The sequence below is a fragment of the Sinocyclocheilus anshuiensis genome, unplaced genomic scaffold (genome assembly GCF_001515605.1).
Source record: "Sinocyclocheilus anshuiensis isolate Anshui unplaced genomic scaffold, SAMN03320099.WGS_v1.1 scaffold914, whole genome shotgun sequence".
Lineage (NCBI taxonomy): Eukaryota > Metazoa > Chordata > Actinopteri > Cypriniformes > Cyprinidae > Sinocyclocheilus > Sinocyclocheilus anshuiensis.
Genome location: NW_015539870.1, coordinates 830,173 through 845,396, shown reverse-complemented (window position 1 = coordinate 845,396; position 15,224 = coordinate 830,173). Strand labels below are relative to the sequence as shown.

At 37.8% G+C, this 15,224-nt stretch overlaps 1 protein-coding gene across 1 annotated transcript in view; it reads left to right on the top strand.

Moving 5' to 3' along the window:
* The window catches only part of LOC107685065 (protein moonraker-like), a 28,310-nt gene that overhangs the window by 5,081 nt on the left and 8,005 nt on the right, over positions 1-15,224 (top strand). Inside the window, exons 9-15 of the mRNA XM_016481521.1 lie at positions 479-625; positions 823-912; positions 1,468-1,555; positions 1,784-1,837; positions 6,003-6,173; positions 6,682-6,757; positions 6,983-7,103. Coding sequence (XP_016337007.1) covers positions 479-625; positions 823-912; positions 1,468-1,555; positions 1,784-1,837; positions 6,003-6,173; positions 6,682-6,757; positions 6,983-7,103 — 747 coding nt within the window. The remainder of the gene's footprint in view (positions 1-478; positions 626-822; positions 913-1,467; positions 1,556-1,783; positions 1,838-6,002; positions 6,174-6,681; positions 6,758-6,982; positions 7,104-15,224) is intronic.

Sequence of the window (15,224 nt, the reverse complement as noted above, 5' to 3'; positions counted from 1 at the left end):
TATTTCTGTCAGGACCACTATCGTCAAAGATGATTGACAGTTGGTATACAGTTTGGATTGGCGGTATGGTTCTGTTCTGGGCAAGAACTCCCTGTGCATCCATGCAGCCTAGCATGGATGAGAGCAGGGAGAGCAGCGATAACCCCCAGGGTAAACAGAACAGAACCAACATAAATGTATTGCAGATATCGTTAAAGTTCAATAATTTTATGTACACATTTTAGAATTAGTCTGATTCAAAGGATAATCAGAAGGCTGAATCCTGACTGACAGAGGAGGAGCTGGGGATGTAAGAGGGTAATTAGCTATTGAGCAATGCGAAAACTGCTGATAATACTGAGGGACCTTATATATGAATGCTTAGATTGGTGTTGTATTCCTATAGGTAGATGGGGATCAGCTGAGAGTCAGCTGATGCGAGCTTGACTAACGTGACCTGCCAGAACTAACGCTATGCTTGATATATACTCATGTATAGTGCTGTGTCTAGCCGGCCAGAGCCCAGATGTCTGTTCTCACCTAAAAAGAGCCCTGAAAAGCAGAAGCCACAGACCAGACCCAGTGGCAGCACACAGCTCAGCCCTTCATCACATGACAGGAAACAAGCACAAAATGAAGCCCTTAGGTATGTAATGAACCCTCTCTTTCAGTTATTTAAGACATTTCATTATCACTGGGCTCTCTTTCTAACTAAACGATCATCACTATGATCCTCAATTGTGACATTAAATGCTCACGTTCGCTGATGTAGATGATATTTTTTAGCTGTTGAGTATGAGACTGCAGTAGATGTTCAGTGGTGTGTATGTTTATGTGCTATAGGCAAGCCTGGCTGGACAGGGTGACTGCAGACAGACTAAGAGAACTGAATCGTCTGAGTAAAGAGGAGGCTGACCGCATTAACATACTCCGGTACAACAGCAGCTTCCTCATTATTATAGTTAACCAGTGGTTCAGTGAACTGTGTATGCAAGAAATTAATTTTGCTGCTTGTTTAATTAAGTTGATTAAATTAAAATGAGCTAATACAATGCATTTCTTGAACATTTTATCACTAAACTTCATTGGTTGCAATCAATTTAAATTAGCAAAATGGAAGTTGACATAATCCATTTGTGTTGGGGATTCTTGAATAATGATGTATGAAAATCCAGATGTAGACAAACTGGCTGGAAATGAATTTGAGTGTTTTTTTTTAAGTCTCATATCACCTGTCTATGTAGTTAATTTATCTTATTAAATATACCACTACACTGTAAAAATTTTTATTTTTTTATTTTTCATGTTATATGCCAGAAAAATAGCAAAAAAATTGAAGAAATTTATAAAATATTATATAAATATTATTATAAAATTATATATGCATAAAGTTTTAATAATAAAGCATAACTTTGGAAAGGTTAATTGAACTTTCTATTATTTGAGTGTGTGTTTGCACTGATGTGTATTAATATGTGGCCATGGTAGGACCACAGTGGGCTCTCCAACACAATGGGCGGAAAAAGCTGAGCAGACCGCTAGAGAGAGAATTCAGCCTTTGTTGGATCAACCACAGGTAAACACATTCATCTGATGTTGTTTTTCCCAAATAATTTATGACATGTTATTGTATCAGCAGGAGATATAAGTCCTTGTAAGACTTGAGTGTACCATTTGGACAATTTTTCCCTAATATTTTAATGTTCTTCCCTTTGGGCACACTGAGAACAGCTGTTGTGTGTGTATGTTGGTTGTAAATAGAGAATCCTGTCTCTACTGTTTTTGTCTCATATTTGTACGGCAGGTGGTTGGAACAGGAAGTGACACACTCAGAGAGCGGCTGAATGTTGCAGATAAGGTGAGAACCCACACTTTTTTTCAGAAGTCAGAAAGAGCTTTATTGCCAAGTATGTTTACACACACAAGGAATTTGTCTTAGCAACAGGAGCTTCCAGTGCAAAAGAAAGTACAGACATAGATGAAATATAACACTAATAGAAGAAAAACTGAAAATTAAAAATGCAACATAATACAGAAGTAAAAATATAGAGGGAAAAACATATCTAATTGTTTTAATTAATATACAGATATGTTACAGACTATAATTGACAATGTATAGTTGAAAGTTTTAATTGTACAGGCTGAATATAGCCTGTGGGGAAAAAACTTGTGCCTGGCTTTTCTGGTGGTCGGTGCTTTGTAGCGCCGACCAGAGGGCAACAGTTCAAAGAGAGAGTGGGCTGGATGTGAGGGGTCCAGAGTGATTTTCTTAGCTCTTTTTTATCACTCTGGTGGTGTAAAGATCTTGGAGGTTGGGCAGGGGGAACCAATAATCTTCTCAGCAGTCCTGACTGTCCATTGTAGTCTCTTGATGTCTGATTTGGTAGCTGAACCAAACCAGACAGTTATGGACGAACACAGGATGGACTCAATGATGGCAGAGTAGAACTGTTTCACCAGCTCCTGTGGCTGCTGGTCCTTTTTAGCAATGGAGGCTATGTGGCAGTCCTGACTGTCCATTGTAGTCTCTTGATGTCTGATTTGGTAGCTGAACCAAACCAGACAGTTATGGTCATGGATGAACACAGGACGGACTCAATGATGGCCGAGTAGAACTGTTTCAGCAGCTCCTGTGGCAGGTTGAATTTCCTCAGTTGGCGAAGGAAGTGCAACCTCTGCTGGGCTTTAGCAATGGAGTCTATTGGCGCTTTTCCACTGCGTGGTACAACTCAGCTCGGCAGGTCTCGGTTTGTGTTTCCACTGCAGTTTAGTACCGCTTTAGAGTGGGCGGGATTATTTACATGTTGTTATAGTTGCGCCGCCTCTACTGTTGCGACTCCTGAAACTTTCAGCTCCAGGTTGTTGTGACTGCACCAGACAGCCAGCTCTTTAACCTCCTGTCTGTAAGCAGACTCGTCTTCGTTGTGTATGAGGCCGATGATGGTAGTGTCATTTGCAAATTTCACAGAGGGGTCTTTAGCAGTGCATTTGTTCATATACAGGGAGAAGAGCAGTGAGTAGAGCACACATCCCTGAGGGGCGCCAATGCTGATCGTGAGAGTTTACCTAGACTCACTAGCTGCTGCCTGTCTGTCAGGAAGCTGGTGATCCATTGACAGATTGGGGTGGGCATGGAGAGCTGGGTCAGTTTGTCTGAGAGAAGGTCAGACATGATGGTATTGAAGGCCGAACTGAAGTCTACAAACAAGATCCTTGCGTAAGTCCCAGGTCTATCAAGATGTTGCATAATATAATGCAGTCTCATGCTGACTCCATTATCCACAGACCTGTTTGCTCTGTACCCAAACTGAAGAGGACCCAGCAAGGGCCATAATGTAATATTTCATGATTGCATACATTTAATCTTTTTAAAAAATTATGATCACATAAAAATGAATTACATTATTTTTTTATGTAATCCCTTGGTGGTATTTGCTCCGAAAGACCAACTATATCACTGTTAACAAGAACTAATGCGGTCATACATACATTAGACATTGTATCTTTTTATATTCCATGTATATAGTGTTTCACAGTAATGTACTGTATTACTGCTTTATGGTGCACCTTTGTTCAGTATGAGTCCAGAATATGTCCAGAATGTGGTTTGAGACCTATAATGAAAGAGAGGGTTACGAGTGATGTTTCATGCCTTTGTATACAGGTATCGTTATATATGTAGATTAATATTCATTATTGTTCAAAAGTTTGTCAATTTCATGACTATGAATTTTTTTTAAGGAAATAAATACTTTCAGCAAGGATATATTAAATCTATAAAAAGTGCCAGTAAAGACTTTTACACTGCTACAAAATCTACAAACAAAATCTATTTCAAATGTTCTCTATTATGTTCTTTTGAACTTTCTTTTTATCAAAGATTCCTGAAAATGTATCACAGTTCTCACAAAAATATGAAGCAGAAGTCAGAGTCAGAAAGAACTTTATTGCCAAGTATGTTTACACACACAAGGAATTTATCTTGGCGACAGGAGCTTCCAGTGCAAAAGAAAGTACAGACATAGTGCAAACATTCATGATAGTGCAGACATACATAAAAATTACACAGTAGATCAAGAAATATAACACTAATATAAGAAAATCAGAAAATTAAATAATGCAATATAATACAGAAATAGAAATATAGAAAAAAACATAAATTAATGTACAGATATGTTATTTAGTGTACAGTTTATGCAGTTTACAAATGAACAGTTTTCATATGCTATGTATAAATGTGTCAGTTATAATGGACGATGTATAGTTAGGAAAGTTTTAATTGTTTTAATAGTTTTAATAGTTTTAATTAGTCTCGTTGTAGTCTCTTGATGTCTGATTTGGATGAACACAGGATGGAGGCCGAGTAGTATGAACACAGGACAGACTCGATGGCTGAGTAGAATTGTTTCAGCAGCTCCTGTGGCAGGTTGAATTTCCTCAGTTGGCGAAGGAAGTACAACCTCTGCTGGGCCTTTTGAACAGTGGAGTCAATGTGAGTGTCCCACTTCAGGTCCTGAGAGATGGTGGTGCCCAGGAATCTGAATGACTCCACTGCAGCCACAGCGCTGTCCATGATGGTGAGTGGGGGGAGTGCAGGGGGGTTCCTCCTGAAGTCCACGATCATCTTCACTGTTTTGAGCGTGTTCAGCTCCAGGTTGTTAAGACCGCACCAGACAGACAGCTCTTTAACCTCCTGTCTGTAAGCAGACTTGTCTCCGTCCTGAATGAGGCCGATAAGTGTGGTGTCGTCTGCAAACTTTAGGAACTTGACAGAGGGGTCCTTTGAAGTGCAGTCGTTTGTGTAGAGGGAGAAGAGCAGTGGGGAGAGAACACAACCCTGAGGAGCTCCAGTGCTGAGAAGGTCAGGCGTTATGGTACTGAAGCCTGAAATGAAGTCTACAAACAAGATCCTTGCGTAAGTCCCAGGTCTATCAAGATGTTGCATAATATAATGCAGTCTCATGCTGACTCCATTATCCACAGACCTGTTTGCTCTGTACCCAAACTGAAGAGGACCCAGCAAGGGTCCAGTGATGTCTTTCAGATAGGCCAACACCAGTCTCTCAAATGACTTCATGACCACTGATGTGAGAGTGACAGGGCTGTAGTCGTTTAGTCCAGTGTTTTTTGGGGACCGGAATGATAGTGGAGTGTTTGAAGCAAGAGGGGACTACACACAGCTCCAGTGATCTTTTGAAGATCTGTGTAAAGATGGGGGCCAGTTGGTCAGCGCAGACTCTTAAACAGGCAGGTCAAACCATTTGGGCCTGAAGCTTTCTTAGTCTTCTGTTTTCTGAAGATCCGGTTCACATCCTGTGCACAGACCCTAAGTCTGTTTCTGGCCTGGTTATACAAGATTTTTGTAAGCATCCTCCTTGGCATAACAAAGCTGTTTGAATTTCCCAGTGAACATGGTTTATCATTACTGAATGATAGGAATGTCCTGGTAGGAATGCACATATCCTCACAGTAACTGATAAATGAAGTTACAGTATCTGTGAGCCCATCCAGATCGGTGGCTGCAGCTTCAAAAACACTCCAATAAGTGCAGTCGAAGCAGGCTTGTAAATCCTGCTCTGCTTCATTAGTCCATTTTTTAACAATCCTTAATACAGGTTTAGCTGATTTCAGTTTCTGCCTGTAGGTTGATATGAGATGAACTAGACAGTGATCAGAGTGATATACATCCTTTATTGTGCTGTAACAGTGATCCAATATATTACTGTCTCTGGTGTGTGTGTGTGTGTGTGTGCTGTCTGAATTTTGGGAGTTCACAGGAAATATTTGCTTTGTTAAAATCTCCAAGAATGATTAAAAGAGAGTCTGGGAAAGAGAGTTCTCACCAAGCACTGAGAACATTTGTAAACGGAATATTTAATGAATGTTCAAATTACAAACATTCACACAAAACAAAAATGTGAGAAGGATTCATTTGAACATTTTAACCTCCAAAGTAAACAGCTTCAAATTAAAAATGTAATGCGGTACTATTCTGTGCTGTGTTGTGTTGTAAATGCCGACAGCCTGGGGCCAGTGCGGACAAACTGAGCGAAGCTCTTTTGGAAGATCTTCTGGAGGACGCCGCTCGAGCTTTGTGGTTAACTGAGAGGCAGCAGGTGGCTGAGACTGATGCTGAAAGGCAGCTGCAGGGCCCCACATTAGAGAGCATGTGGATGAGGATGGAGGAGATGGAGGTCAGTGTGTGGGACTATAAGATTTGTGAGTTTGGAGTGATGCCACACTTTTTTGTAATGTAATGGATTGAACTTTATATATTTCCTTTTTATTTGTATTTATTATTATTATTAATATTAATATCATTATTATTATTAAAAGGTTATTAAAAGTTAAAACTAAAAGTTATAACAATAATATGAAATTATTATAAAGTAATGATAAAGTAAAAACCAGAAAAGTTGTTATTATTATAACAATTATAAATAATAATATTGTTATTATATAAAAAATAAATTATTAAAATAAAAAATAATTAAGTGTTATTGTATTATTATTATCATTATTATTATTTACTTTGTTATTTTATTTTGTTTCTTTGCAACATTTTCACTGGTTAAAAAAAAATATATATATATTACATTTATAAATGAAAATGTATAAATAATATAAAAATTAAATTACATTTAAGAAAATGAAATTAACTATGAAATCACATGACTCACAAAGCTCTATTTTGTTTCCCAGAGAGACCAGGAAGAAGTGCGTAGACGCTTTGCTATGATCTCATACTCTGACCCTCTTATCTGGGAAAAAGGCACAGGTGAGTCACAGGGCCCAGATAGACCATTTACATTCCCCAATTGATAGTAGACAGGAAGACTGACAAAAGCAGTTATCAGTTGTCCTTTTGGGAGCATCAGAAGGTCAGCGTCTCCCCACTTTGTCCCTGGAGAGACAGACAAGTATGTGCTCTGCATTTTGTATGGCTGACATGACTGTGATTTCCACCATATGGCAGCAATGTAAAACGTCTTGTGTGTTGCAGATGCTCCGAGGAATATTTCTAGCTCTAGGCCAGCCTCTCCTCAGCCAATCCGACTGACGAAACCAGTCCTGAATGCACCCGGTACGGCTGACATCCTCCTGCAAAAGCCAGTGGAGACTGGGTGAGTGACTATCGACTGATTTTAGAGTGTACTGACTGCATATATATCAGGCACATTTGGATCAGTCACAATTGAATCAGTCTTCACTTGAATTGCAGGGGAACTGCACATTGACCAGAGTGTTTTTCGCACTGCAATATCTGTCTGTTTAGGGAATATTCAATAACAGCCACATTGAAATCGAATTCCAAAATATCAGCTGGTAAAAGCCAGTCTCTCTCTCTATCTCTTTCTCCCTCCGCCTCCTCCTTCTATAGTTCTGCCAAGAGAGAGCGAGAGCCTCGCTTCTTTCTGCCCAAAGCTTTGGCAGCAGCTGTGGCTCAGTAAATTAATGAGGAAAATAAAAGAATAAAATGGGACAGTCTTGAGTGCGTGAGAGTTGTCTAAAGTGAGAGGGGCATGAAGGGAAAAATGAGTGGAACAGGTTCAGTAGATACATTAGAAGATTAAAATCCTTTCTCCTTTTCGACTTCAGCTTGCAGCGAGGCCCTGAACACTGTGTAAACATTCATCCTCCACTTTCTTTTTCTCTCTCAACGTAGGAGCACAATGTCTACACAAACTTCAAAGCACCATCTCATGTCTAATCTCAGGGAATTACAGGATCTACAAGCCTTTCAAGGGTGCAATTCTGTCTGCTACATACTGACTAAAATGATCAACACACCTTTCAATAATTTACATTTGCATTTATTCATGTAGCAAATGCTTTTATCAAAGTGACAACACAAGCAAATCATTCTAAATGCTGCAATACAAAGTGTCAAAGGTAGAAACTAATATAATGATGTACGTGTGACAGTAACAAGTAAGGTGCTAATGGGTGTTATATATATATATATATATATATATATATGTAGGTAAATGCTAATTTAATGTCTGCCTATTGTTGCTGCCTCTGTTATCATACAGTGCATTTGTTCAGTGGTCTCAGGTCAATGAGCCACATGCTTCACTGTGACACCAACTTCAATCTGGAACCGTTACAGACAGAGGGGACTGATAGAGACACTGTAATCCTTTTATAGTAATGTTTGTGTTACCATACCTTTACATGCAAGCATATTCAGTTAACATCCCAGACAGTAACCGCAAGGACTGGTTAGCCCCACTTGGAGATTTGTTTATTCTCTCTATATTCCAATGCACTCACCATGGGCATTTGGGTTAGCATGGATGTCACAGGCTGCTGAGAATCGAGGCTGCATGGGCCATAGTTTCTCTCCACTGCCCCTGATCTAAACCATTGTTTGGATTTATTTATCCTCAGCCAGTCACTTAATGCTGACAGAAAACATCAGCTCTAAAATGTCACTGCATCAGGAGACTATTCTTCAGTCTCTCTTACTGTGTCTGTGTCTGAATTGAAACATGAGCAATGACTGTGACCACGATTAAGATCCCTCTGGAGAAATCCAGTGAGCTGCAGTGACTGATAGGGATGCAGGGATCAAGGCTCTGTCAGTTATACTGGCAGTTTTCCAGGAAAAAAAAAATCACAGTAGAAGATTATTTTTTGGGTTTGGTAAGATTTAAAAAAAATTTTTTTTCAAAGAAGCCTCTTGCACCAAGGCTGCATGTTTTTAATTGAAAATATCATTACAATTTAAAATAACAGTTTTCTATTTTAATAAATGGTTAGAGACTTGTAACCCGGTTCGGACTTGTAACCCGAAGGTCGTGTGTTCGAGTCTCAGTACTGGCAGGGATTGTAGGTGGGGGAGTGAATGACCAGCACTCTTTTCCACCTTCAATACCATGACTAAGGTGCTCTTGAGCAAGGCACTGAACACACAACTGCCCCCTGGGCACCGTAGCAAAAATGGCTGCCCACTGCTCCAGGTGTGTGTGTGCTCACTACTCACTGCTGTGTGTTTGCACTTGGATGGGTTAAATGCAGAGCACAAATTCCGAGAATGGGACACCATATTTGGCCACATGTCACGGCAGTCCTTTGGCAAAAAATTTATTACATTTTTTTTTATGGGGTGCACTTATTTTTTCAAGATACTGTAGTTAGTAAGTAGTCTTTTAGCAGTTGCTTGTATCCAAAACAACTTTATATTACACGCAGTGCTATCATCATATTTTCAAGGATAAGATCTTGACATCACTTCAAGATCCTTGTCTGCTGATGAAAAGCTGCCAGGTGGCCAACTAATGCGATATTTTATTACTCTGACTCAGAAAATGGCTGTCACTGAAAGCTTTTTCAAGTTATTTTTGGCTAATCATTCCAAAAGAAGTGTTCTGCGTTCATCCTGCTTGCAGAGTGTAATGACAACTTGGCAACTGCTGCTCGATTAAAAGCCACATAAATGGACATTACAGTATACTCATGATCAGAAAGTTACAGTCAATCTGCTCATCAGCTCTCTCTTACTGCCATTTATTCTTCCGGCCTTGTTCGTTAATTCTATCCTTATGTTACAGTTTTATATATTAGAATCAACCTAATGGTTCAATCAAACTCTCAGTGATCATTTTACATCCGTTTCTGCAGCTTATTTACATCAGAATGGACAATTATTGGGCGGATGTGGCTGGGAAAGATAAAACTCATGGAAAATGAATTATGCAAAGCATTATGGTAATTACTCGGCTTTTAGTATAGCCACTAAAGGCCAAGGCGGAACAGAGGATTTATGATGAGAAACCATTAAAACTTTATTTGCGTATGAAATGTGCCACTAGAGAAAGCAACAGAATGTTTTGGGGTCTTTGTGTCGATGTAGCGCATGCTCATGGGAGGTAATTTGAGGAGCGGATATTGGGCCCTGATGTTGATTAGCATGCAGAGTTTATTATTTGTTGTGTAATCTGTGATTACCTGTGTAGACAACACACTGTTTGACACTGAAACACAGCAGAGTTTCTAAATGCCACACACAAACCAATTGGGGATTTATACGGTTCATTTGTTACTGCCAGACTGGTTGCAAAGCAGTAGTGTGCGTCCTTACTTTAGCACAATAGAGAGCTGTCAGTGTGGCTTTTTAAAAAAAAATAAATTATTTTTATAAATATTCAGAGAATCATTTTGGCTGTTAGATGTTAGGGGACCAGGGGGTGAAGCTAAAAAGCTCTGCTGGAGCATAATCAATCACTGTGCCTGATTTGTAATGTAACTCAATACATGTGTTTGCTTCTCGGTTTTTCTCCCTCTGTGATTTGTTTTGATTTTTCTATTAGTGGGTTGTAAAGTCAAGCGTCATTTGATGCTGCCATAAAAGCATCAAACGGACCAATCTGAGCACTGAAATCACCAGACACTCCTCTTCCATTCTAGTCCATTTTAGTACACTCTTTTAACATCAATATTTCACACAATACACAGACAGAGAGGAAGGATTTTGATGTAAAAGATAATTGTGCACCATTTCTGTTTTCTTTATGCTTAAGGTGATATTTTAATTTCAAAATAAAATGGCATTCAGTGTTGCACTGGCTTTGATTTAATTCATCTTATCCATTTTGAATGAGTGAAAGTGGGCAGTACGTACAGGGATTACAGGTGGTTGTAGAGACATGGTTGAAAAATGAGAATGCTTGGGGACCTCAGTCCAAAAGGGATGCTATTTCAGAGACAAAGCAAGTTACTACATTTTTTAAAGGGATGATTTCTGTTAAATAAAATATCTCCTTTTGAAGTGGACTTTGAACTTTGTAACTTTGCAGTTCTTTTTTTGCTCAAACAGCAACATTACAGACTAACTAAAGTTGAAAAAGTGAAAAAGCATAATAGGACCCCTTTAATGAAATATTACAAAGGCAAAAACCTTTTTTTTTAAATGAAGTACTTATTCAAGCAATGACATTAAATTGTGACAGCAAAGACATTTATAATGTTATAAAAGACTATTTCAAATAGATGCTTTTCTTTGAAGCGTTCTATTAATCAAATCCATTTTTAATATAAACCCTGAAAAATAATGAATCATGGTTTCCACAAAAATATCAAGCAGCACATATGTTTCCATCTTCGATAATAATAAGAAATATTTCTTGAGCACCAAATCAGCTTATTAGAATGATTCCTGAAGGATCATGTGACACTGAAGCTTGGAGTAAAGGCTGATGAGATCCAGCTTTACAGGAATAAATTACTTTTTAAAATATATTAAAACAGAAAATAGTTATTTTAAGTTGTAATCATATTTACAATTTTACAGTATTTCACAATATTACAATTTTACTGTATTTCTGGTCAAATAAAGGTAGCCTTGGTCAGCATAAGAGACTTCTTTCAAAAGCATTAAAAAATTTTACAGACCGCAGCTTTAGAACAGCAGTGTGATTCTTTATAACAATTAAATATGAAATAACTAATAATGAATTAATATGAAATAACAAATAATTGTCATTTGCACGTATCCTTCTGCAAGTTCAACAAAACTAATGTTCTGCAAAAAGTAATCAAAATTGCATAACATTTATGCAATTTTATTTAATTTTATTTATTTAACATTCATTTAAGGCTTATTTTAATAAAATACACATCTTGAAACAAAGTTTGTTTTAAGTATAGATCTAACTAAAGTTAGTAAGGTTTGTGCTTAAAACAAGAAAATACTAATGGTGTGAGAAACACAAACGCAATTCAGGATTTATTTTCTGAAAACAAAATGTATTTTCTGCTGCTAAAGTACATTGGTATTTGTTTTAATTCATTTTGTTAATTTTGCAGTGTACTGTTGAATCTTCCACACTGTGCAACACAAACTCTCACTGGATCAAGTTTTCTAATGTGTGACTATAAGGAACAGAATCATAGAGAAGTGATAGCTGATAAGTGGCGATATCTTATAATGTCCTTTGTCCGCACATAGGGGTTATTGGTGTTGGAGGACTCCATAGAGTGACCAACACTTCTGAGAGAGTGTGTGATCCGCCATTGCTCATTCAAAGCTAAAAGAGATCAATGCGGAGCCCATGGTGAGGCTGTGGCTTTTGGTTTGATCCCCATTCTCTGTTCTCTAACCTTTTATTTCATACCACATTTCTCTTTCTTTCTCTCCATCTCTTTCTCCATCTAACCTTCATCCAGCTAATCTCCCTCTCCCTGTCCGGCTCCTCAACTGTAACCTTGCTGCTGGTGATTGCTTCTCACTGGATTAAAGGCGCAAATTGCAGCCCTTTAGCTTTATTCGTTTTGATCTCTGGCTTCTGAATATTGATAGAGCATTGGTCGCCCAGAATCTTTTACACGTCTCATTTCTGTTTGCACAACCGTATTACAGCTGGCTTTCTCCATTATATCACTGCTGATCTGTTCAGGTCAAACGATGTGTGTCTATCCTGTGGTCTGCTGCTTTTCTGGCCCGTTCTGTGTTCCTTGCGAGAACTTCAATAAACCAGTCTGATGAATTTTTCATTGAAAGAACTGGTGAGACATTTGCCTGTGAATTGGACTGCACTGGTTGCAAGCTTTTACAGCTATTTGAAGCACAGAATGACAATGACACACATGCAATGTTGTGTATGAAAAAAATATTCACTATGTTTTTTTAAATGTATTTATTTATGAGGTATTTAACATTTATTAGAAAAAAGTTGCATACTGTCTGAATAGTTACTACATTTGAATTTGAACTAGTATGTTGTATGTAGTATGAATCTATATTTTCGGTAACACTTTAGAATACAGTTCTGTCGTTAATGAATAACTACACAGGAACAAATAACTAATGCACTAATAACATTCTAGTAACTACTATTAACTAACAAGAAACTCTGATTAATGATTTAGTAAGTAATACTGCTCAGTTGAAAGTGGTAGTTCACTAGCTAATCAGTAACTACTATTTTTTTCATATATCTGATTTAGTAAGTAATAGTGCTCAGTTGAAAGTGGTAGTTCACTAGCTAATCAGTAACTACTATTTTTTTCATATATTCCGGAGAAGAACTAAGAGCTACTATACAGGTTCATAATTAATATGAATTATGCATAATGTATACTTAATTCTAAAGTGAAGATCATCATGGTAACCCACTAGTATTGACTCAAGTATTACCAAATCCTTCTAAAGGAACTACTAATTATTTGGATCAGTATTCCAAAAGTGAAAAGCATGATAACTCCCTAATATTGACTGATGTCATTGTAAGCTTTTGAGATATACATGAATGTAAGGTCTTTGATAGTAATGACTCAAGTGTTACTACATCCTTCTAAAGGAATTACTGATTATTTGGATCAGTATTCTAAAGTGAAGATCACTGTAACCCACTAGTATTGACTCAAGTGCTACCAAATCTAACAAAAGGAATTACTATCAAGAATCTTACAAAAACGTCAAAAGCGTCCAATGATTTCAGTAATTACTAGAGAGTTATCGTGTTATTCACTTTAGAATACTGATCCAAATAATAAGTAATTCCTTCTGAAGAATTTGGTAATACTTGAGTCACTAGTTGGGTTACCATGACCTTCACTTTAGAATTAATTATACATTATGCATTATTAATTTTAATTATGAACCTGTTTACAGTAGTTCTTAGTGGTTCTTGGGGAGGTATGGAAAAAATAGTAGTTCCTGATTAACTAATAGTGAACTACAACATTAGGTTAAGCACTATTAATTACTAATTCAATATTACTTACTTGTTAGTTACTAGTAGTTACTAGAGTGCTAATATTGTGTTACACATGTGTTCTTGTGTAGCTATTCATTAATGACAGAACAGTTTTCCATATTCCAAAGTGTTACCATATTTTCTGTATAGTATGAATATGGGTCGTATGAATGGAATTCGGTACTACATCCACCATATTGATATGGTCATGTGACCTACAGCATCAGTTTTGTATACTTTTCGAATACTGTGTATTCAGATATACTACTCTTTTTTTTTTCGCATATTGTTTTTCGCATACTATATAGTAGAGAAGTATTTGATTTCGGATGCAATGTATATTTGAAGGGTAGTCTAATTCTTTATAACAATTAACTATTAAATCATTAATAGTCAAATAATTACCATTTGCATAAATCCTTCTGCAAGCTCAACCAAAGTCAAATTTGTTAGTCAATATTGCATAATACAAGGCTTGTTTTCATAGAATATACATCTTGAAACTCATTTTTAGGTCTGTATTATTTGTATTGTTTTATAGGTTTTAACTTGTAACCTGTTGATACTGGATACCTTATTGTTGACAAAGCTTCCCCAAGAAGACGTTCTCATCATCTCACTCCGCATCTCCCTTGCCTCATGCTGGAGCGTGTGCACAAGTCAGCCCAGCATTGTGTCTGCTCGTATAAATCACATGTGGAGCGTTGACTGTTTTTGTTCTGCTTGTGACTGCTGGAGCTGTTGTTGAAAGAAGGGGAGAAATTTGGTCATTATTTTTGGTTCTCAACCATGCCTCGCCAAGCTTGTTTTAACAGAAGATGCCTGGAAAACGTTTGCCTGTTTCCCTATGCATATGTGTGTTCATTTTAACATCTTACTGAACTGCTTGTGCACTCATTTCTTTCAGCAACTCATATGACCTTTGTTGCTTATGATTACAGAGCTGAATTAACATAGGTGACGCCTTCTAATTTGAATCCCTTAATTGAGTGCTTATCTTGACCGTCCTTTCACCTGTTCATGCCATTTTTGTTCGCACTGTGTAACCGCTCAAAGTTTGACATTATTCTCCTGGCTGTGGTCAAATCCTCACTTCTCCAGAGTGTCACAGCATGCCTAAAACGCTTGAGGTAGCTGTTAGCTGGAGCGGTATTCTATTAGCTGCACAAAGAGGGTGCCTTGCGGGAACGGTAAAGGGGAAGTGATTGCACAATAGCAGTGCCGGCCCCTATAATGTTCCATTAGAGAATAAATGGCCCTTGTACACTGTTGGCGGCCTTGCGCTGTAAGTTCTAGACTGGGCTTGCGTCTAATATTGTGTATTAAAGGCAACCTGGAATGTCAGTGTGAGGAGTTCCTTATTTCTGTTGCTATATATAAATGTGAAGGGTATTTGTGCTTTAGTCATATATATTCTCTCTCTCTATTTATATATTCTGTAGACTACTGTAATTGGCTTGTTACATCACAGACTAAATAGTACAAACTATGCCTTCTTTTCTGTAGGCATTAGCTGTGCTAACCCCCCCCCCCCCCCCCCTG